This window comes from Dendrobium catenatum, unplaced genomic scaffold (genome assembly GCF_001605985.2).
Source record: "Dendrobium catenatum unplaced genomic scaffold, ASM160598v2 fragScaff_scaffold_1099, whole genome shotgun sequence".
NCBI lineage: Eukaryota > Viridiplantae > Streptophyta > Magnoliopsida > Asparagales > Orchidaceae > Dendrobium > Dendrobium catenatum.
This window is the reverse complement of record NW_021319561.1, coordinates 174,538-197,367: the sequence shown is the minus strand read 5'-3', so window position 1 is coordinate 197,367 and position 22,830 is coordinate 174,538. Positions and strand designations below refer to the sequence as shown.

At 38.3% G+C, this 22,830-nt stretch overlaps 3 protein-coding genes across 3 annotated transcripts; all 3 read left to right on the top strand.

Moving 5' to 3' along the window:
- Positions 1-1,159: 1,159 nt before the first annotated feature.
- On the top strand, positions 1,160-1,855 carry LOC110108667 (heterogeneous nuclear ribonucleoprotein A3-like). Its single transcript, XM_020839418.1, has one exon. It carries the CDS (start codon positions 1,160-1,162, stop codon positions 1,853-1,855), a length of 696 nt encoding a protein of 231 aa, XP_020695077.1.
- Positions 1,856-12,603: 10,748 nt separating this feature from the next.
- On the top strand, positions 12,604-15,516 carry LOC110108640 (citrate-binding protein-like). The gene is made up of 3 exons (XM_020839364.2): positions 12,604-12,715; positions 13,780-13,979; positions 15,127-15,516. The coding sequence occupies exons 1-3, from the start codon at positions 12,604-12,606 to the stop codon at positions 15,514-15,516; spliced, it is 702 nt and encodes a 233-aa protein (XP_020695023.2).
- A 965-nt stretch (positions 15,517-16,481) lies between these two features.
- LOC110108692 lies at positions 16,482-17,996 on the top strand. Its single transcript, XM_020839449.2, has 4 exons — positions 16,482-16,821; positions 16,907-17,022; positions 17,106-17,507; positions 17,636-17,996. Exons 1-4 carry the CDS (start codon positions 16,656-16,658, stop codon positions 17,729-17,731), a joined length of 780 nt encoding a protein of 259 aa, XP_020695108.1. The 5' UTR covers positions 16,482-16,655; the 3' UTR covers positions 17,732-17,996.
- Positions 17,997-22,830: the final 4,834 nt, after the last annotated feature.

Below are 22,830 nucleotides of genomic sequence, written 5' to 3'. Positions count from 1 at the left end.
GCTCTCCCTTTAATAAAATCAGTTTGAGAAGATGAATTAATCTTAGGAAGAAATAAAGCTAGCATGCCTATAATAATCTTATAAACAAGCTTATTAAAAAAGGTACAGAGACTGATAGACCTAAAGTCTTCCTAATTATTGCTAACATTCTTCTCGGAGATAAGCACAGTAGAAGTAGAAGAAAAACATTTTGATAAGAGAGTACCACAAAAAAAGTCCAAAACATCATTCACAAGGTCATCTTTAATAATATCCCAAGCTTTTTGAAAGATGCAATTACTAAAATCATCTAGCCCAGCCACAGATTCAGAATTCATACTAACGATGGTATCATTTATTTTTTTGATAAAGGGTCTTGAAGCAGAAAATTATTATCCTCGTTAGAAATCAAGTGAGGGATGAGATAGGCTTGAGAAATAGGACTATGAGAGAAATTTTTGTTAAAAAGCTTTAGAAAATACTAAATACCCGAGGAAACCAGAAGATCTTCAGTATCATAAATAACAACATTTTGAAGATTAATTTTATGAATATAATTCATATATTTTTTCTTCTTAATAGAAGTATGAAAGTAGTTAGTGTTGTTATCATCAGATATTTTTTTAATTTGAAAACAAGAAATGAGAAATAATATGAAGATTAGCCTAATTGCAATAATTTACTGTTGCTAATCTTACATAGTTTAGTCAAACTATTTTAATTTTTAAGCTTCTCGAGTTGATCCCGGTCTGGTTTTACCAACATGAACCCGGTTCGGTTCAAGCAGTGTGAACACTTGCCGACAGCCAGAGTAAGCGAAACGGTCTGCCGACGTTGGAACAAAGCCATTGGGCCAATTGGACGGTCCTGATGGATGCGATTCATTTTGGACGAATGGGGGCGAGAGGATTTGTCTTGCCGACGAAGGCCGAATTTTTTTTCTAACGGTCTACACACCGGTCCAGACGCGGACACCTTGGTCCATTCCCAACGAGCCACCTGGCAAATGAACCTTACTTTGGGACCACGTATCCGATTCCACCATTAATGCACACGGTCCCTTACTATGTGGAACCCAGAGGCTTTCAAGCAACAGGACAAATAATAACTACAATAATAATGGGCAAACAAAAAAAAAACCACAATCGTTTTTCATGAGATATATATATTTCTTCCTTCGATGGATAAGCTCTTCGGTCGCCACCGCAAGGAAGATTCCGATGAGAAACCCGCCGATGATATAAAAGACTCCGCCGGCGATGGTGAAACCTACGGCGACGATGCATATGACAAGAAAGCCTCCTTAACCACTGGCGACGACGACTATAACCAGAAGACTTCCGATAATAGCGACACTTACGGCGGAAACGTCGGATACGGCGATGAAGACTACACTAAGAAGTCCTCCGACGCTATTGGCGGCGACGAAGGCTCTGACAAAGTTGGCGAAGGCGGCCGCAACTACTCTGAGAAGGCCTCCTATGATACCGGTGATGGCGGTTTCGGAGGCAGTGATGAATACGGCGGCTCGGAGAAGCCCAGCTACACCTCTGGCGGCGGCGGCGACGACTATTCAGAGAAGGCTTCGTACGACACCGGTGAAGACGGCTCGGAGAAGCCCAACTATACCACTGGAGGCGGAGGCGACGACGAGAAGGCCTCCTACGATACCGGTGATGGCGGCTTTGGAGGCAGCAACGAGTATGGTGGCTCTAAGAAGCCCAACTACGCTGCAGGCGACGGAGATTATTCGTCTGAGAAGACTTCCGATACTTTTGGAAGTGCCGGCCGGAAAGGCGGCTTTGGCGGCGAAGATTACACTTCTGAGAAGGCGTCAAGGGGAGGAGAGGAGGATGGCGTTGGAGCCTATGAGTAGAAGGATGATGGATATATAGGGTAAATAAACGTGTCATCTATATATGTTTGAATGTTGTAGATCTAAATAGCTATGAGTTTATGGCTTGATGTTTGGTATTGCTTTTGCTTTGGTTTGTAAGGGTTACATTTGATTGCTTCATATGTATCAATAATATTAATATAATGAATTAAGTATGGTGTGAATGTTTTCATGCATCTTATATTTACTTTTGAAATGGTAATTACTTTTCCCCTTCTCTATAATAGCAACAACATCATGTCATTATTTCACTACCTCGAATCTATTATATGAACTTTTTTCCTCTACTGTGTTCTATTAAGAGTCAAAATTCTCATTAAGTTTAATAAAAACAATTATTTTTAATATTTTCTAACAAAGTCTTTTTAGATTTATCTCTAATTTCCTTAACATAAGATCTAATATATCTACTATCATAACTAGATCATCGGAATACCGAAGTTTTATGTAACCAAATCATCTAATATTAATAAAATAATTTTTCATGTAGTATATATGAGTTTGCTCATGATGGGACATACTTTTTACTATTTTATAAAATAAATTTAAAGATTTTGCAAGACATCCTCTCTCTCTAGATATGTTTGATACAAAAAAAAAAAATCAAAGTTGTCTTCATCTTACTCATACGGGCATCCCTGTATGATTGAATACAAGAATTGTCAGCTTGTTCAAATAAGATCCATTCAGGCAAAGATGACACGTGACAAATAAGATATATTCCTGATAAAGATGACACATGATCATTATTGTTTCATTTGAGACAGTTTTCTTACTGTTTCTTAAAATAATTTTTTAAACTAAAAATTTTTAACTAGAAAGCTGCTTTAGAAAGCAACAAAAAAACTATCCCAAATGAAACCTGTCTGACAAAACACAATATGATCATGTATAAAATTAAAGATTTCATGCAATTCAGATAAAAAAGGTTGTCATTGATGTGTCTATTACATCATCTATATCTATTCTCAGGTGCAAAATCTGCTTTAAAGAAATAAAATTAAATCTAAGTCAAAATTCAAAATAAATTGTTATTTTGCATAATAATTATCAAATAACAAAATTATAAGCATTGCATTCTATTTTGTATTTTATGATAATGTTGCATTACAACTTCATTTGGAATCAAATCAAATGTTTCTTTCTGAATATATGACATTAGGCAATAACTTAGCCAATCATCACCCATTTTACTGCGTAGTAATAGTTAACAATTTTCATATATAGAAAATGTTATCTTCACTGTAACAATAACTAATAGTAAAGTTAATGTCATTATAATGAACTTGTAAACTAAGGGGTACACAATATTTTTCTTAATATTAGTAAATTATTTTGCAAGATCACTAATACTATCTAAAAATGAGTTGCTTGTACGCATAACAAGAATGTATATGGATAGTTGATGCTTTTGAGCAAGTTCTACTACTGCAAAATCTGCTGAATATACCTTTGCAAGCCGAATTAATTTCCCTTATTATAAGTAGAAAATGAGTTAATTACTTGGATTTAGATATGAAATATAAAGAAGCATTTAGTACTAGCTTTAGAAAATTCTTGAAGTTGCATATCAATAACAGTGTAAAAAGAATCCCTCATTGATGATGTAAATTTGTTATTTCTTCATTTCTATGTCCTAATCGTCGTCAAGGATTAAATGTAGAATTTTTTGCTAGGAATATCAACTTAAAAAATATTGCAAAAACGTGATACTTAATATAGTAAATTAATAATCTCATCCATTACCCCTCATTACGTATAATCATTGTTTGGAGTTCGAACACTTGCACTAATTTTATTACATTCATGATATCTTGATCTTTTCTCTGTAATGATTATGATAATTTATATGTAACACCTAAAATATCAATCATTAAGTGCATTAATTGCAAGGATAAAAAAAATCATAATATTCATCAGAACACTTGCTTTAATAGATTGTTGATCATATATCCCATCTTTCTTAATAATTTCAAGCACGTTAATCAACCAAGCATGCATTTTCATCAAATTTATTAAGGTATGAAAATAAGAACCCCAACGGGTGTCACCAACTCGTTGTTAACTTATCTCGTGATTCAAACATCAATCACGTACTGTTCAACTCCCTATTATTTAGATAAAATATTATTTTATCATGTTGAATGGCTCTAAGAGCATCACTATTCTTGCATGAAGTTCCTACAATATTGACAATTCTTGAAGTGATCTCAAATAGATGTTTAACATTATAATAATTATTTGTTACATTCACTAAGCACAGTTAGAGCTAATGAGCAAATCAATGAACATAAAATATATGAGGGTTATCATTAAGTATCAGTGACTTCAAAATATGATGCTCCCATCGCATATTAGATGTCCCATCATAACTTGATAACGAATCCTATGTATGCTCAACGAGTGCATGCTTCATAAGTATGTTTTCAATTGTTGCCTTTAGGGTTATTGCATGAGTCAATGCAACATGTTTAATGCCTATAAACCTCTCATTGCAATTGCTAGTCCTTTCCTAGAAACATGTATGAATTCGTCAAATATAATTGAAAAGTAGGGTCCCTTCAAAAGATAAGTTCTTCAAATTTTGTCCATATCATTTACATTGTAACTCCAAATTGCAGGTCGAAGTCTAGGATCAATTGAGAGATTGGTATTATCAATCTCTACATATTCTTTCCTCTTTAAACAACATTAATTCCATCTATTATATATTAGAAAAAAATTTAGGACAAAAAAAGATATTCGTTAATAAAAAATCATAACATATTTTATTTTTTAATCTAAGTTCTCATTAAAACTAAGTCTTCTTCAAATCAAATTTTAGTGATAGTTAACATAATACTCCAAACTTATTTAAACTTGCAAAAAAGAAACGTTCTGTTTATATTTTTGCCTTTTTTCATTGTCCGATGATCAAAGACAATGAATTGCACAGCAATTTATGTCATTATGAGAGAATTAATGGCTTCATTTCTTCATGTTCTAGATATTTGATGCACTGCTGCTGAAGAGTGCTTCTTAGGCATTTTTCAAGTTTTACTTCTTAACTAACTCTTGGACGTTTTTAAATTATTACTCTGGTTAAATTATAGAATTCACCAATTATTTTTCCACAAGGTGAAATGCTTCCTAGTTCTCAGTATCTAGAAAATATACTGTCTTGCTCTGTTGATCTGGATTATTTATATATAGCTATAATCTATACAAACAAACGTAAATGTGGGTGATGTGGTAAGATAAACAGTAGAACTAAGTAACAAGCAGGCCTTCTTCATAATAATTAAAAAAAAAACTATAAATACCCAATCAATTTCAACCATTAACCACACCGCCACACTTGCACCTTTCACTCACCTCCACAGTCCACACCATCTTCTACTTTTTCCTTCAATGGATAAGCTCTTCTGATAGCTCCCCCTTGTGCAGGATCGGCGACCTGGACAAACAGAAAAAAGGAATGGCAAAAACAGAGAGCAGATACGGGAGGAAGAAGAATACCTTTGTATTCTCAGCTTTCTATAACTTTGTTGTAAAAATGCAAGATAACCAATGGAGACCTTCTCCCCATCCTATATGTAATTATCTACCCTTTTTCTATTACTATTTGCGACGTATAAAAGAAAAGCTGTAGTGTAAAGTAATAACATAAAATAGAAAATGCGGTAGTGGGCATATGGTTTGTTATGGAGTATCTGGTGTCTCGGCGGCACACTGTAAACTAGCATTGCATCAGTCCTCCCCGGCTTCATCAGAGCTCGACTCTGACGAGCTGATTGAAATAATAGCGTCGTCGGCTGGCTTATACGGCGAGATATCAAACACATTGAATGTCGACGAAGTATTACTGTCCGGGGGTAATTCAACGCGGTAGGCATTGTCATTGATTTTGGCAACTATGGGTACAGGACCAAGCTTGCGCCGTGCTAATTTGGAATAAGTTCCGGCCGGAAAGCGTTCACGACGGAGGTGAACCATGACTAAGTCGCCCACCTGGAAAAATCATTCACGTCGGTGTGTGTCTGCAGCCTCTTTGTAGCGTCTATTTGACTTAATAATCTGTTGCCGAACATCATTCAACATGCTAGAATAGCCCTCCGTGAATTTGTTCGCTGCAGGGGATGTGCATTTTGGGAGTATAGAGATGTCGACAGTGGTGTTAGGGGTCTTCGTGTATACGATCTCAAAAGGAGTCTTTCCCGTAGAACGGTTGGTCATCGCATTATAAGCGAATTCTGCCCTGGATAGGACGTCTTCCCACTGCTTAGGCTGCTCCTGAACTAAACATCTCAGCATTTTACCTAGTGTTCTGTTCACTACCTCTGTCTGTCAGTCGTATTGGGGATGGTAGGCGGAGCTAAACCGCAATTCGGTGCCAAGCCTTTTCCACACTTCACGCCAAAAATGGCTGACGAATTTCACATCTCGGTCTGAAGTAATACTTCTTGGTAGACCATGGAAACGAACAACTTCGTTAAAGAAGATATTAGCAATGTTCATAGCATTGGAGGTTTTCTTACATGAAATGAAGTGGCTCATTTTGGAAAACCTGTCGACAACCACCATAATGGAGTCGTTGCCTCACCGAGTTCTCGGTAAGCCTAGGACGAAGTCCATGCTTATATCCTCCCAGATGGAATTGGGCACCGGAAGTGGCATGTACAAGCCAGTATTTTGAGCTCCCCCCTTGTACGTTTGACAAATTGTGCAACTGTCAACGAAACGAATGGTATCTCGGCGTATCCTTGGCCAAAAGAATCGAGCCTGAACCTGGTGAAGTGTGTTGTCTCGGCCTAGGTGGGCAGCCAAACCTCCGCCGTGTATCTCCTTAACAAGGTGCAGTCTCCACGAGGATATGAGAACACACAATAGATTTTGTTTGAAAAGAAATCAGTGAATCAGGGAATAAACTGTAGGCAACGGTGCTTCTTGGCATTGCTTCCATATAGAGCCAAAATCTGCATCTTCATCATACAATTCCTTAATATGTTCTAATCCAACAAGCTACGTCTGCATTTGTGTGATCAGTGCCGCCCTTCTACTAAGTGCATCAGCTACTTTGTTTTCAACTCCGGGCTTGTGTCGGATAGTGAACGAGAATCGTTGCAGGAAGACAAGCCACCTAGCATGCACCCTGTTGATGTTTTTTTGAGTGTTTATATATTATAAAGCTCGATTGTCACTGCACAATATGAAATCTTGATGTAACAAGTAAGTTTCCCAGTGTTTGAGTGCGCGAACGATTGCGTATAGCTCCTATTCATACGCCGCCCACTTCCGACGTGCTGGGCATAACTTTTCACTAAAGAATGCAACCGGTCGGCCCAGTTGGGAGAGTACCGCACCGATGCCAACGGATGAAGCATCCGTATCTACGACGAAGGGTTGATCGAAGTTGGGAAGTATTAAAACTGGAGCGGTGGTAAGAGCTTCTTTAATAGCTTCAAAACTCTGCTGTTGTTCATTCTCCCACTGAAACGATTTAAGTTTAAGACACTCAGTAATAGGCGCCATAAGGATGCTGAAGTGTCGAATAAACCGCCTATAGAAATTGGCCAAACCGTGGAAACTTCTCACATCGAAGAAGGATTTGGGCACGGGCCAGTCTTGAATAGCTGAAAGCTTAAGTGGATCCATTTGTATTCCTTCACCAGAAATAACAAATCCAAGAAATCTAACCTTGGGGGAGAGTAATTCACACTTAGGTAAGTTGATGTAGAGTTTCTGTTCTCGCAACACCTCAAACAGAGATTGTAAATGTTGTATATGGATAAGCCGATCCAAACTATAGACTAGAATATCGTCGAAATACTCGATACAAAAACGCCCCAAAAATGGTTTTAGTACCTTATTCATCATCCTCATGAACGTAGACGGCGCATTACATAGCCCAAACGGCATAATCTTCCATTCATAGAGTCCTTGGGGAGTTTTGAATGCTGTTTTCCATTCATCACCTGGCCGAATACGTATTTGATGGTAGTCGCTGTGCAAATCTAACTTAGAGAAGACTGTAGAACCCGTGAGCTGGTCCAGAAGTTTGTCAATGCGAGGCATGGGAAATCTGTATTTAGTAGTAATTTTATTGACTGCGCGGCTATCTATACACATTCGCCACTGTCCATCTTTTTTTGGGACCAGCAAGGCCGGCACGGTGCAAGGGCTGAGGCTCACTTGAATGAGCTGTTTCTGTATTAAGTCATCAACCAATTCCTATAAAATTACCTATTCCCTAGCTGAGGTTGAGTCGGTAATGGGGCAGGTTCGGTAACGTGGCGCCGGGCATGAAATCTATTTCCCGGTAGTAGTCGCAACTTCCGCCCCTTCCAATCCAGTGAGTAAACATTGGCTCGGCCGTCGTAATGAACCCCCACATCAAATTGCCACGGCCTTCCCAAAATAAAATGGCATATGTCCATCTCCAGGACATCACATAGGACTTCGCATGAGTAATGCTTGCCAATTGAGAAATTCAAACGTTAAGAGTCCGTGACTAGGATCTCTAATCTCTTCTTGACCCAACTGATTTTGTAGGGCAGAGTGAGCTTGGTGGTCTTCAATTGCAGCCCCTGAACAACTGCCTTGGACACGATATTTTTAGTACATCCACTGTCTATGAGTAGGTCGCACACTTTGCCACTAATGGTGCACCTGGTCTTGAAGATAGCATGTCGCTGCGACATAGTCGATTGGCGTGGTGCCAAGAGCAACTTTCCCATGACCCCAATGAATGGATCTCCTTCGTCAGCTAGAACCTCTTCCTCAATTTCGACTCTATCTGTCTCTGACTCTTCCGGGTCCACCCCATCTTCTGGCTCCACCACATTAACTTGTTGTCTTTGAGGACATTCATTGGACTTGTGTCCGGGTTGAAAACAACGAAAGCATTTCAGAGTTGAGAGTCTAGCATAAGGGTTGGCATTGCTGTTAGCTTTCTGTTTGGAAATATTCCTTCCATCTGTTGTGGAACCTGAAGGTCGGGCAATAGGGACGATCGGTTGTCCAGTGGATGTGGGTCTCGGTGCTTGTGGAATGTTATCCTTGCCAGTTGTTGGAGTGGGTTCTTGTCAATGCCGCCGGGAATATGGAGCTCCAGACTTGCGGCTCTGCTGCATTTCAACCTTCAAAGCCAGATTAACTGCCTGCGGCATGGACCATACGTAATTAAGTTATAATTGATCCTGTATATTATCTTTGAGACCTCCTATATATCGAGCTACCAATTGATTGGCAGTCTCATTGAGATCTTTCCTGGCACTTAATCTATTGAATTCTTCAGTGTACTCACTCTCCGACCTCGTGCCTTGACTGCAGTGTTGGTATCTCATGTATAATATATGTTCATAATCGGTAGGGAGGAATTGCGAGCATAGTAGCTGCTTCATTCGAGCCCATGATCTAACATGGCTCCGACCTTCCCGTCACCTTGATTGCACTGTTTGTTCCCACCAAGCACTAGCTCCCCCTTTCAAGCGGCACGCCACATATTGGAGTACTTGCTTAGCCGGGTCGATGTCCAGGTAATCAAAAAAATTCTCCACGGCCTTTTCCCAATCAAGAAAATCTTCAATATGGAGATGCCCGTCAAAGAATGGGATATCCATCTTCACCTTAAATTCACCTGGATAATGTCTGCAGTGAGGATTTCATCGGCCTCGAAACGGATTTGTTCCGTATCGGTTATCTACTTCTTCCCCATTGGAATATACTTGATTATCGCCCCTCACAGGAGTGGGCTCTTCTTCGGAATCTGACGGACCTAGCGGATCGACGTGGAGTAATCGTTCCTGCCGCTCGTCGTCCCCTCTCCTCCTGGGAATGGTCCGATGTGCTCGTGCCTCTTCCTGGAATAGATCTTGGTACGGTGGTCTTGCACGAAGGAGATTGAACTCTCGGCGTACATCCACGGCCAGTTTCTGCACTTCCGCATCTACCTCTCGTCAATTCTCTGATTGACGTTCTCTTGATTTGCCCACAGCATATCAATCGTTCGGTTTCCCTCTGCCGCTGGTTCCTTGCCCCTATCTGTCATCCCGCCTCCAAGTGTTGGCTCTGATACCAGCTGATAGCTCTCCCTTGTGCAGGATCGACGACCTGGACAAACAGAAAAAAGGAATGGCAAAAACAGAGAGCAGATACGGGAGGAAGAAGAATACCTCTGTATTCTCAGCTTTCTATAACTTTGTTGTAAAAATGCAAGATAACCAATGGAGACCTTCTCCCCATCCTATATGTAATTATCTACCCTTTTTCTATTACTATTTGCGGCGTATAAAAGAAAAGTTGTAGTGTAAAGTAATAACAGAAAATAGAAAATGCGGTAGTGGGCATATGGTTTGTTATGGCGTATCTGGTGTCTCGGCGGCACACAGTAAACTAGCATTGCATCATCTTCGGTCGCCACCGCAAAGAAGATTCCGACGAGAAACCCGCCGACGATATAATAGACTCCGCCGCCGATGGAAGTTACTAGCTACTCTTCTGAATCTCTTCTTACTGAACTCTATGATTCCAGTACTACGTGGGTTGGATGATGGATAGGTCAAAAAAAATTGTCGCCTATATATGTTTGAATGTTGTAGATCTAAATAGCTACGAGTTTATGGCTAGATGTTTGGTATTGCTTTTGCTTTGATTTGTAATAGTTACATTTGATTGCTCTATATATGTATCAATAATATTAATATAATGAATTAAGTATGGTGTGAATGTTTTCATGCAACTTATATTTACTTTTGAAATGGTAATTACTTTTCCCCTTCTCTATAATAGCAACAACATCATGTCATTATTTCACTACCTGGGATCTGTTATATGAATTTTTTTCCTCTACTGTGTTCTATTAAGAGTCAAAATTCTCATTAAGTTTAATAAAAAATCATATCGTTTTTAATATTTTCTAATAAAGTTTTTTTAGATATATATACCTCTAACTTTCTTAACATAGATAAGATCTAATACATAGGCTTTTTTTTTTTTCCGTTTCCGTTTGAATACGCCGAAATCAATTAGTATTTACTGTTTGGAATCAAAGTTTAACAATAATTCCTTTTTAATAAACATCGTTTTTTTGGCGGTTACAAAATTCTTTTCGTATCTGCTTCTTCGTTGCTCTATTGCATATGCCCCTGTGCTTATGATTGCAAGAAAAAGCATAGGTGCAAATGGTAAATTTATAAGCATCTTTTTTAACGTTACAAAAAACTAATTCTTTTCCTTCAAAAATTATGCAGCAAAAAAAAAAAAAAAAAAAAAACAAATCGTCTTCATCTTAAAAGTAATTAGTCATACAGGCCAGGCATCCCATATTTGATGTAGTATATATGAATGATTGAATACAAGAATTTAGCTTGTTCAAATAAGTTCTATTGTTGATAACAAAAAATTTCCAGCTGTTTTTTAAAACAAATTTTTAGTACAAAAAATTTTTTAAATTAAAATTTTTTTACTAGAAAGCTAATTTGATAAGCGGTCAAAAAGCTGTCCCAAATGAAGCCTCATGCTTTCCAAATCAGCATTTTTTAGTACAAAAATTTGTAGTAAGAAAGTTGTCCCTAATGAAACCTAAACAAAACGCAATATATTGATCAATAACAATTAAAGATTTCATGCAATTTATATCTTTCCAAACAAAACGCAATAGTAATGCAAAATTAAATTTTAATATTTTTGCTTAAAACTGAAGCGATGTCTATGTGTTGAAGAGGTGTGGCTTTTGGTGTTGGAAAACTGTTGATTAACAGTTTTAAGTGATTATTAATTAAAAACTATGGGTTAATTGTACATGCATGATATATGCGTTAAGGAAAAAGTTTCGTTTCTGTGCTTCTATTATCCTGCCATCTCAAAATTCCATTTTCCTCTCAAAATTTCCAACAATTTGTGGTATGATAGCTATATTTCGATTGAAGTGGACATCGAACGTCTTGATTGAAGCAAAGTTTTAGAAGATTTTGCGTATTCTTCTAAAAACAAGGTGTGTGATTCTCATTAAAGTATTTGAGAAATTTCCCATGACAACGAGCAATATTTCTTAACCTTTGATTCCCATCTTCCATGGTGAAAAGTATGAGTTTTGAAGTATCAAAGTGAAGACCTTGTTTAAGTCATAAGATTTATAGGATCTTGTGATGAATTATATGCAAATTGGAGAAGATGAAGGGCAGAATAATGATAACAAGAAGAAGGATTCAAAAACTTTTATTTGTCATTCAACAAGTTATGGATGATATTATTTTTTCAAGAATTTCTATGGCATATACTTCAAAATTAAGAAGCTTGAGATATTTAATTTGGAGAAATAATTTCAAGGTTCAACAAGAGTAATGACATTAAAACTGCAATATATGTGACGTGATTTTGAAATGATGAATATGAGTGAAGGAAAAGGTTTTCATAATTATGTCTCTTATATATCAACAATTGTGAATAAAATGAGATCATTTGGAGAGGAAATGTTTGATGAAAAAGTAGTATCCAAAACTCCTAAGGAGCATTCTATCAAATTTTGAACATGTGTTAGCTATTATTGGAGTTATTTTACTTAGTTTTCTCTTGTATTTTCAGTGAGGGCAAGTGTGTGAATGATGTATGTGAGAAAAGAAGCAATGAGAGAGTGATAAAAAAGAGATATATGTACTTATTTCTCTCAATTCTCATAGTGGATTTCTTGGTGTAGTGTGGCTCAGTAGTTTTTTTCCCTATTTTTGATTTTTCTACATTAAATATTGATGTTCTTTACTTTCTTCTACTTTTATTTTCTTGTTTGTTTCGGCATTGTGGTATTTACTGTTTCTCATCTCTTCCCCAACATAAGGATCTCATTTGTAATCAACAAACACTAGTAAAATCATTTCAACTAGGTTAGGCCCTGTGATGTTCCCCTTTTTTCAGGATATTTCACAAAAAAATCTAGGTCTCTTATGACTCTCGCACCTCTCTCTTTTTATATGTGTATGTTGGATCTTCATTCAAAACTATAACATTAAATTTTTTATCTCTCTATTGCTACAAATGTTCTGTGACCCAACAAGTGTAATATATTAAGTAGTTGAAAACTATTTAACATAACAAGTAATTAAATAGTTATTAATTATGATGTTAATTAGAAATTAAAATAAGTTTTATTTAGAGTAATTTCTTCATGATTAACTAATGATTAAATAGTAATCTTTATTGTGTTTAATACTTTAATTAAAATCTTGATTACTTCAAATGTTTTATTCTTCATATCTATAAATTGGAAAAAAAATTGGCAGACCATTCAAATTTCACTTGTTTTTATTTAAAACTAGAAAAAAAGGAAAATAAATACAAAAGAAAAATTGATCAATCAAAACCTAATATAATATAAAGCGCTTTGATCATAAAATTATATTGTTATTAAAAATATAGAATAAAGCTTTAAAATAATAATGCTTTAATGATACGTTTAATCATCCAATAACAATATAATTATTAACTATATCGATACTCATAGAAAACCGTCACGTTTATTATGATATTGACAAATATATTATTGATACGTCATCACAAAATCATCTTGATCGGACACGAATCTCGAGACAAAAAATAGTTGGAAACTTCAAAAATTAATTTCGGGGGCAAATATAATTATTAACTATATCGATACTCATAGAAAACCGTCACGTTTATTATGATATTGACAAATATATTATAAAAATAAATTATAAATCTGCCCTTCTCCTACGTTATCCCCCATGCATTCCCATCTCTGTTTCTCTCTCTCTCGTCTGTCGTAACTTTCCATCAGTATATATAGCTCTTGCAGTTCTTCACCATTGATCATACGAGCACTGAAAGAGCTTCTTCCATGGCGTCTCCTGCTTGGTTTCTCTTTGCATTCATGGCTGCCTTTAGCCTAATGATGAACAATTCTCTTCTCCTCTGTAATGCTGATCCTACTGATGGTTTTACTTCTTTACCGTTAAGTGAAGCAAATTTTGTAGTTCAGAAGCCATACAATATGCCTTTGAATGATCGTTATAGCTATATCAATGGAGTACATAAGATGTGGGTGTATTCTACTGATAAGCCATACAAAGCTGGAAGCCCGACTGATCCCCGAACTGAGATCCGTATCAAAGTAATGTGTTGTTATATTTGACTGTTTTTTTTTTTATTTATGTTTTCATATGATCACAAATATTTTTTTAAATTAATACCGCCGGTAATTGCCGCCAGTTCTCATGCGGTCAATGCGCCGGTAAGTTCCGGCGGCTATAGCCGCCGGAAAACCATCAGTAAATATTGCTGCGGGAAAAAAAGCCGCAGGTTTTAGTTTCCTACGCGGTTTTTTCATGCAGGGTTTGAACCGCCAGAAAATCGACATTTCCGTCGGAAAATTCCGCCGTTATTGGTTGATTTTCTTAAATGAATATATTTATATGTGCTAAAATTATGATGTGATTTTCGTTCGTGTCTTGCAAATTTAGGACCTGGTTGGAACATCTTATATGTTGCTTTGCTTTTTAGAGAACATTTATAAATTTATTTTGCTACTAGTTGCTTTCTTGATGCTTTTTTATTATTTTTTAGAAATTTATGTATTAAAATGTTGCTTTTAATAACAAAAATAGTTAAGTTGCTTTCGAGGTAATAACATCACAACCAACTTTATAAAAAATGCAATCATTCCAGATAGACCCTAGCTAAGTTATTTGTCTTAAAGTTATACATAGTGTTGGGGGAAGAAGACCATTAATTATACGGCCCTCAAAATTGAGTTTGACTTTTGCTCGCATCTAGTCCCAATCCTTTTCATGTAGGCACAATTGCTCATACGGTCACACCGCCGGCAAGTCCTTCGGTTTTAACCGCCGGTAATAGTACCGGCGGCTTACCGACGATCTATACTATACTAACGAAGGTTTTTTTACCGGCGGTTTAACGGCCGGTACACTGCCGGTAACAACACCGGCGGTCACCAGCGCTCAGACCGCCGGAACATAACCGGCGGTACAAACCGTTGGAAAATCGCTGGTGAATAAAATCGCCGGAAAACACCGCCGGTAATGATTTCTGGTGCCGTTTTTTCCGGCGATTTTTAAACCGTTGAAAAGCCACCAGTGTTTTACAACACCGCCGGAGAACAAGTGTTAACTGCCGGAAAAAATCGTCGGTAATGAGTGATTTTTCTGTAGTGTCAAACACCATTTTACAAAAGTATTTAATAATCTTTATTTTTCTTATTTGATTTTCCAAAGCATTTAAGTGAATATTATTTGTCACAGGGTTATGATTATTCTAGTGGAGTTTGGCAATTTGAGGGCTATGTTTTTGTTCCAAATGGAACTAGTGGTGCTTCTATCATGCAAATTCATAGATCAAATGGTGAGAAACCAGCTACAGATCTAATGCTAATGGGTTTTGATGGAGAACTGAGATTTTATTCGAAAAAACTAGTAGAATCTGATATCTACGATAGGTGGGTGAGAGTGAATGTTATCCATGATGTTGAAGCTAATATGTTGACAATTTTCATTAATGGTGCTCAAAAGTTAGAGGAAAATGGAAGGGGAGTGAGTGATTTTTACTTCAAATGTGGTGTTTATGAACAACATGATGAAAGCCACTACATGGAATCAAGATGGAGGGATATTAAAATCTACAAGAAAAATTGATGGAAGATTATGTGTATGATATGTAATATTATTGATGTTGTATTGCTACAAGCTATAAATTAAGGAATATATATGTTTATGTAGACCTATTATGTAAATGAGTGTATGTATCATTACAAAAAAGGGGTCATATATGTTGTTTTTTATATGTATTTGCTAATATAAGACTATAAGTTGGTGAAAACTTGTGCTTTAGTATTATCGGGTATGAAGAAGCAATAACTTCGTGGGCCGAATGAGCTCTATTTCGCTGCTTGCTACTATGTGAAATCCTTTCTACAGTTAAAAAAACAAGCATCTTAAAGATGCAAAATAATTAGAAGAGAGTGATATTCAAAATAGAACGCAAAACTTCAGAATAAATTAATGCATATTTGAATGCGTGTGGAGCTGTTACAGAAAAATATCACTAGTGAAATGGTGAGTGACTTCCAATCTACCAAACAATCGAGGTCCCAAATGTGATAAGATGTGGAACAAGGAGTGAAGAGATGGCTGAATTAAGTGGTCTAATATTGCGGAACTTCTGGAGGATGAAGTTGACAAAGTATTTTGCAGCGAACCGTAATTGAGGGCATTTACATTTTTTTGGTAGCTTCGAACATCATGAAGCGGGAGGACATGAGAGGCTTTCTTAGGATGCGAAAGTAAGTAACAACGGGACAAACATATTTTAGAATGGAGCACGAACTCAAAGCCCCAAATAACCTTCTAGTTACGTTTCATAATGAACCTTAAAACACAAAAAAATCAAATAAAAAAACTTCATGATAGTTGATTTAACATACAAGTTTTGGAGGCAATACATTGTTGCATAGAGTTTTAAATTTGCATGAGAGCCATATAACATTTCTTTTTAATTTATACCCTAAATTAAATACTAAGAAATCCTATTTGTGGATAGTTCATTGAGATATGACAAAGAGGCTCCCATTTTGAATTATATTGCGATCATTTATACTTTTCTCTCTCTGTCTCTCTCTCTCTGTCTCTCGTTTTTCACAATGCAGAAGCTCTTTCTCTCTCTTCCTAGAGCCCGATTCCCAATGTCCTTTTCTTCAGCTACAAGCCTTTGTCCTCCAGCAAAGAAGTAGCAATGGCCGCTTAAACCCCTTTCTCACTCACTCGCACGCAGCGGTATGGCTCCACAGTCTTCCTATTCTTCCAAAATGGGAACGCCCCTCCTCCTAGTCCTTCTCACACTACTCCTCTCCTTCACCACCTCTCCAGCCGCTACCGAAACATTGGTCCTCGACGACCTCGCCAACCGGAGAATCGTCACCCTTCTAATCGGAGACTCTCTCTGTCAGTTTGTTCTCTTCCTCTCTTAGTATTGTTCTTCTATGCCCTCTTTTTGTGCTTATTTTTCTTCTCATTTATTAATTTGCAGTGTTCAAGCGCAGAGATCTCCATAATCTTTATCTCTTTCACAACCGAAGGGCATTAGATCTCTGCAACTTTGCCGATGCATCCATAGTTTTCCATGGAAAATCTACTGAGAGTAAGGTACGACACTCTCATTTTGTAAGAGATCTTTCGTTCTCCCACATTAATTCAGAAATGATCTTAGAGGCTAATTATATTTACAGTGGACTCCGCCGCTGCCGGGCCGATATTACTTTTCCATCAAGGATGAGTCCGCGACGAGCTGTGAGAGGGGCGAGAAGCTGCTCGTTAGGGTGATTTCCCAGGAGCTGATCTCCCCTGCTTTGTCTCCGGAGGTGGCGCCACCTCCTACTGCCGGTGGCGACCTTCCATCTTCTCCCTCTCGGGGATGGTGGGCTTCCGGTGGCTTGGCGCCGCCACCGAGGCTGGCGCCGGAGTCCTCCCCTCTAGAGCCGAGCAAGGGCACTCCATCGACCGCGCCTCCGCCCGAAAACCCCGAAGGAATGCCATTCATTAGCAGCAACCCGGTGATTCCAATGCCGACAGGGGAGACTGATACGGCCGCACTCCGACCGCTGCCCACCCCTAGCCAGGCAGCCTCTCAGGTCGGAGAAGGCGATTGAACTTTTCCAATATTTCTTTTTTGACCTATTTTTTTCCTTTTACTTTTTAGATTAGCGAGTAAACCTTTTTTAAAGCTTAGGTTTATTTATTTATTTTTAATTTGGTACAGGTTGTGGGACAGGCGGCCTCGCTGGAAATTCGGACGGTGCTGGTGGCGTTCACGGCAATAATGTCGAGTGCTATATGTTTCGTTTTGTGGATTTGAAAGCATGAGAGGACTTGGCTGCCCTTCTATTTTGTACGTTTCTGAATGTCATGTTTCTTTTAAGGGTTGGATCTCTAGCAATGTAGTAAGTTTTGCTTCTTTTACCTGAAATTTAGGATTATCTTGAATCTGTGAAGATAGTATTTGTTATTGTCAGCTATGTAAAATATTATTGTAGTAGACTTTTGACTGGCTCAACCGATCCAATATGTTGAACCCAATTAAATGTGGGACTTTGACAATATTTTTGTCTCAAACAGCTTTACATTGACAGTAGTTGGTAGAAGAATAATACCACAGTACCAAAGCTGCCAACTACACGGTGCTACATCTCATCTTCACTGCACATACAAAACCACCCAAATGATCTCAACTATCAAGCTTAGTCTCCAATCCACAAATTGCTCTCGCATTATCCAACTGAAAAACAAATCACACGTATCCAAGATTAGCTGATCCATAATCCAACACATATCTGACATCAAATCCAAAGTAGATGCCATTGTTTCTATCGGTTCCTCTAGATCCTGAAGACCCATCCTATACATTTAAATGATATTCACCCCATCTATCAGGCCTTCATGAAAACCTTTCAAATCAATCTCTAACCAATAAGTCTATATGACTTGTATTCCCCCCTCTGTAGCGAGGAGACAAATCAAGCTACCCAAGCTGCCCGCAAACTTCAAAGTCTTCAAATCTCCGACCCACAATTAGCTCTTACAGCAACTATGGGATTGGGCAGAGCCTGTTACTTCTCCAACGGTGGTCGTTCATCTCCTACTTAACTCATGCATTCACTGCTCAATAAACGGAGAGCTCATTTCTCTACCCCTTTCATTACTTATAAAATATGTTGAAAATGCGAATATTTTGTTGCAACATGCTAGCACCACCAGGACCTCATCTATAATGGATCCTCTTTGGCTCTCCCCAAACTCAAGCTCTCTTCCCCAAAACAACCACCTCCTCCGGTGATTGGTATGTGGATTCAAGAGCCACCTCTCACCTTCCTGCCAACCCCACCAACTTCACAACGCCATATCATACCATGGTTCTCAAGAGATCTCTCTTAGCAATGGTTTATCTCTGCTTATCTCTCGCTCCAAACAAGGAATCGTCTCAACACCAACCAATAAACTCTCACTCTCAACTTCTTCATCTATGTTTTAAATTTATCTCATAACCTCGTTTTCAGTCATTGTCCCATCTCTAATAACTGCTATCATATCTCATTTGATGTTGCTAGCTACAAAATCAAGGACTTGAAGAAAAGCTGACTTCTCCTAGCGAGACCATGCCGTAGAGGTCTCGATCCTATAAGCTCCACGCAACCCGCCCAACAGAAAACTTGCCTCCTTGCTTTGCTTTTCACCAAACTAGCCTCAGCTCTCTCGCATCGAAGACTTGGCCTCTTTAGCTCTGTTATACGTTCCTTGCTAGCAAAATCAAATTCACTAATATGTACTTATTCCTCATCTTTATGTTTTTTCTCTTGCCAAGCAAAAAATCTTAGGCTACCTTTTGTGCTCTCTCTTTCTTGTAGCTCTGGCTGATTGGCCCCTTCCATCTTATTCACTCTGATGTATAAGGACCTTTCCCTACTAGATCATGTTTATAGATATTATATTTTGTGTATTGATGATTTCTTGTGATTTTACTCGGTAGACCCTGTGAAATTCAAATCCAAAACAACTCACAAATTTATTCATTTTAAAAAAATAGTTGAACAACAATTTAACTTCACAATTAAAATAGTCCACTCTGATGATCAAGGAGAATATCTCAGCTCCAATTTTCAAACTATCCTCGCATAAGCTGTTATTATCGGCCAATATAATTGCCCTTATACACCTAAGCAACATGAAATTGCGGAGCACAAGCGTCATCATCTCATTGAGATGGTGTGCACTCTTCTACTAGAAGCCAACTTTTTGCAACACATTTGGGTGGACACTCATTTGATAGCATTCTAACTCATTAACATATTTTCATCTCCCACTACAAATGTATTTCTACATTAATCGCTGCATAATAAATCACCTTTATATTCTCACCTCAAAACATTCAACTGCCAATGCTTCCCATGGCTATGGACCTAGACAACTCCATGTCGACTAGCTATGTTTTTATGGGCTAAATCACCACTTGAAAATGCTAAAAATGCTACAAATGTTACAATCCTACCTCCAACAAAATCTTTGTCATGTTATATTCAATGAAGGCATTTTTTCTTGCTAACATTCCACCAAATCTTCTCAATACATCCTTCCTAGTATAACCTCATCCCTGTAGAACATCAAGATACGTTGCTAGAACTATAACCAGAATCAAGAAGCTTAGGAGAGAAGATTATCTATGTTATTTTCACAAGAGCTGTACAATGGTATATATAGAGTTTGGTGAGCAGCCGATACATACATGGCTACACCCAGGTTGCATACACAGAATCTTAATTAATTACATGTGTTGCTGCTCTAATACGCCCCCGCAAACTGAGGATTCATCAGTAATAGTTAGTTTGTTTCGCATCAATTGAAATCGCGGTGTAGACATGAATTTGGTGAAGATATCAGCCACCTGATCTACCGTGCCGATTGGAAGAATTCGAATGTGGTGTTGGTGGATATGATCTCGAACAAACCTATGATCAATTTCAATATGTTTTGTTCGAGCATGGAACACCGAATTGTTGGCCAGAGCAATTGCCGATGTGTTATCACAGTAAAGATCCGTTGGTTGTTCTTGGGGTATGCCGAAGTCTTTGAGGATGCGGTGAAGCCATACTATGTCAGCCGTGAGTGCGGCGAGAGCCCTGTATTCTGACTCAGTTGATGATCGAGCCACGGTCGCTTGCTTTTTGACCGTCCAGGATATGAGTGAATCTCCTAGAAACGAACAGAAGCCCGATGTCGATTTCCTGGATACTGGATCACTTGCCCAATCCGCATCTGAAAAAGATATGAGGTTTAAGTTAGATTTTGTAATGGGTAGACCGTAATCGAGCGTACCTTTGATATAGCGGAGTAGGCGCTTGAGAAGGTAGACATGTGGAGACAATGGTTGGTGCATATGTTGAGAAAGATGATTAACACTATATGAAATGTTTGGTCTTGTGAGGCACAGGTACTGTAAGGATCCGATTATTTTGCGGTAGGTAGCAGGTTCATCAAGAATTTTGTCTGGTGCGAACTCAGCGGGCATCTTGGTGCACGTTGGATTTGAAAGTGGATTACAATGTTGAAGCTTGGCCATCTGTAGTATAGAGTTCGCATACTGTTTTTGTGACAGAAAGAATTTTTCTGCTGTTCGTTTGATTTGAATTCCCAGAAAGGAATGTGCGGCTCCCAGATGTTTCATGGTGAACCAATTGTTCAAGGTGTTTATTATTTCTTGAATTTTTGCTGGGTTATTCCCAGTAATGAGTATGTCGTTACGTAAAGAAGCAAGAAGATCTGAATGCTCGAGTTGCGGAATATAAGTAATGACGGATCAGATTGACAATGTGTAAACCGATTGTAATTAAGAACGATGTGAAAGTGTTGTACCATTGACGCGGAGCCTGTTTGAGTCCGTAAATTGCCTTGTGGAGTTTGCAGACGTGAGTAGGATGGATGTTATCTTCGAAACCTTTCGGTTGATGCATATATAATGTCTCCGTTAGCGAGCCGTGGAGGAATGCGTTGGCCACGTCTAGCTGTTGGACTTGCCAGTCATGATGCAAAGCAATTGCGAGTAGGATTCGAATTGTTGGGAGCTTTGCCACGGGGCTGAACGTCTCCGTGTAATCAAGACCATATTCTTGATGATTACCTTGTGCTACAAGATGAGCCTTGTGCTTGGCTACTGAACCATCTGAGTGCAGTTTCGTTCGATACGTCCACTTACAACCTAGTGCCGAAGCATCAGGTGGTAACGGAACGAGGCTCCACGTTCCTTGTTTGTGAAGAGCAAAAAATTCATCCGCCATTGCTTTCCTCCATTCGGTGAACCTACTAGCTTCGGCATATGTTGATGGATCGGATGGACAGTCATTGGATTGTTGGTCATGGATTAGATTGAGACGAATGTTAGGTTTTAGAGATCCTGTTTTGTAACGAGTTAGCATTTGATGAGTGGGCAGCTGTGTCAGGTGTTGAGGAGAGGTCATAGACGGATGCGGAGATGCTTCCTAATTGACCATAGGAAGATTATCAGCGATTTGTTGGATGGGAGATGCGCTGTTATGAGCTGTAGTAGTGAATGCAGGGGACTGTTTTGCTGGCTGAGCTACAGATGTAGGCGTAAGAAACAACGGTGATAACTGATTGTTCTCGGCCTGTTTGTTAAGTATTATATTGAAAAATGGAAAGCAGTTTTCATCAAACTTGACATGATGAGAGAAAGATGTTTTGTTATGATGTAAATCAAGGCATTTATAATGCCGAGCCAAATGTTCGTAAGTGATCATAAGAAGGTGCTTTGTGATGTAGTAGTTCATAAGGAGATACTTTATCTGTGTTTGGAGATGGCATCCGATTTATGAGGTAAGTGGCTGTTAAGACAGCATCTGGCCAGTACTTGTAAGGTACCGAGGAGATGTCCAGAAGGGATCTTGTTGTCTCGATGATATGCCTGTGTTTCCTCTCAGCAATGCCGTTTTGTTCGGGTGTGTAAGGACAAGAGATCTGATGTGCAATACCATGTTTTTGCAAAAATTGAGCAAACGAATTGTTCACAAATTCGCCGCCACCATCTTTTCTAAGACATTTAATTTTGGATGAGGTTAGATTCTCTATGTAGGATTTAAAGTTTGAAAAAATAAGTGCAACCTCGGATTTATGCCTTATTGGAAATAACCAGGTAAATCTTGTATAGTCATCAATGAATAATACGTAGTAAAGCATGCCAGTGTTCGACGCCGTGGGGGCGGGACCCCACACGTCCGAATGGATTACACCAAGAACAGATTTAGCTCTGTTTTGGGAAATTTCAAACACAGTTTTATGAAGTTTAGCCTTATTACACGCATGACAAACATGTTCTTTTTTTCTATATGTAAATGAGAGTTGCATGATGCTATAGACTGAAAAATACGGTGACTGGGGTGACCCAATCTA

Coding starts and splice junctions, on each gene's coding strand:
- LOC110108667 (XM_020839418.1), top strand. CDS start 1,160: ATGGATAAGCTCTTCGGTCGCCACCGCAAGGAAGATTCCGATGAGAAA.
- LOC110108640 (XM_020839364.2), top strand. CDS start 12,604: ATGTTCTTTACTTTCTTCTACTTTTATTTTCTTGTTTGTTTCGGCATT. Junction 12,716..13,779: donor ATTTGTAATCAACAAACACT/AGTAAAATCATT, acceptor ATTCTCTTCTCC/TCTGTAATGCTGATCCTACT. Junction 13,980..15,126: donor GAACTGAGATCCGTATCAAA/GTAATGTGTTGT, acceptor TATTTGTCACAG/GGTTATGATTATTCTAGTGG.
- LOC110108692 (XM_020839449.2), top strand. CDS start 16,656: ATGGCTCCACAGTCTTCCTATTCTTCCAAAATGGGAACGCCCCTCCTC. Junction 16,822..16,906: donor TCTAATCGGAGACTCTCTCT/GTCAGTTTGTTC, acceptor ATTAATTTGCAG/TGTTCAAGCGCAGAGATCTC. Junction 17,508..17,635: donor CTAGCCAGGCAGCCTCTCAG/GTCGGAGAAGGC, acceptor AATTTGGTACAG/GTTGTGGGACAGGCGGCCTC.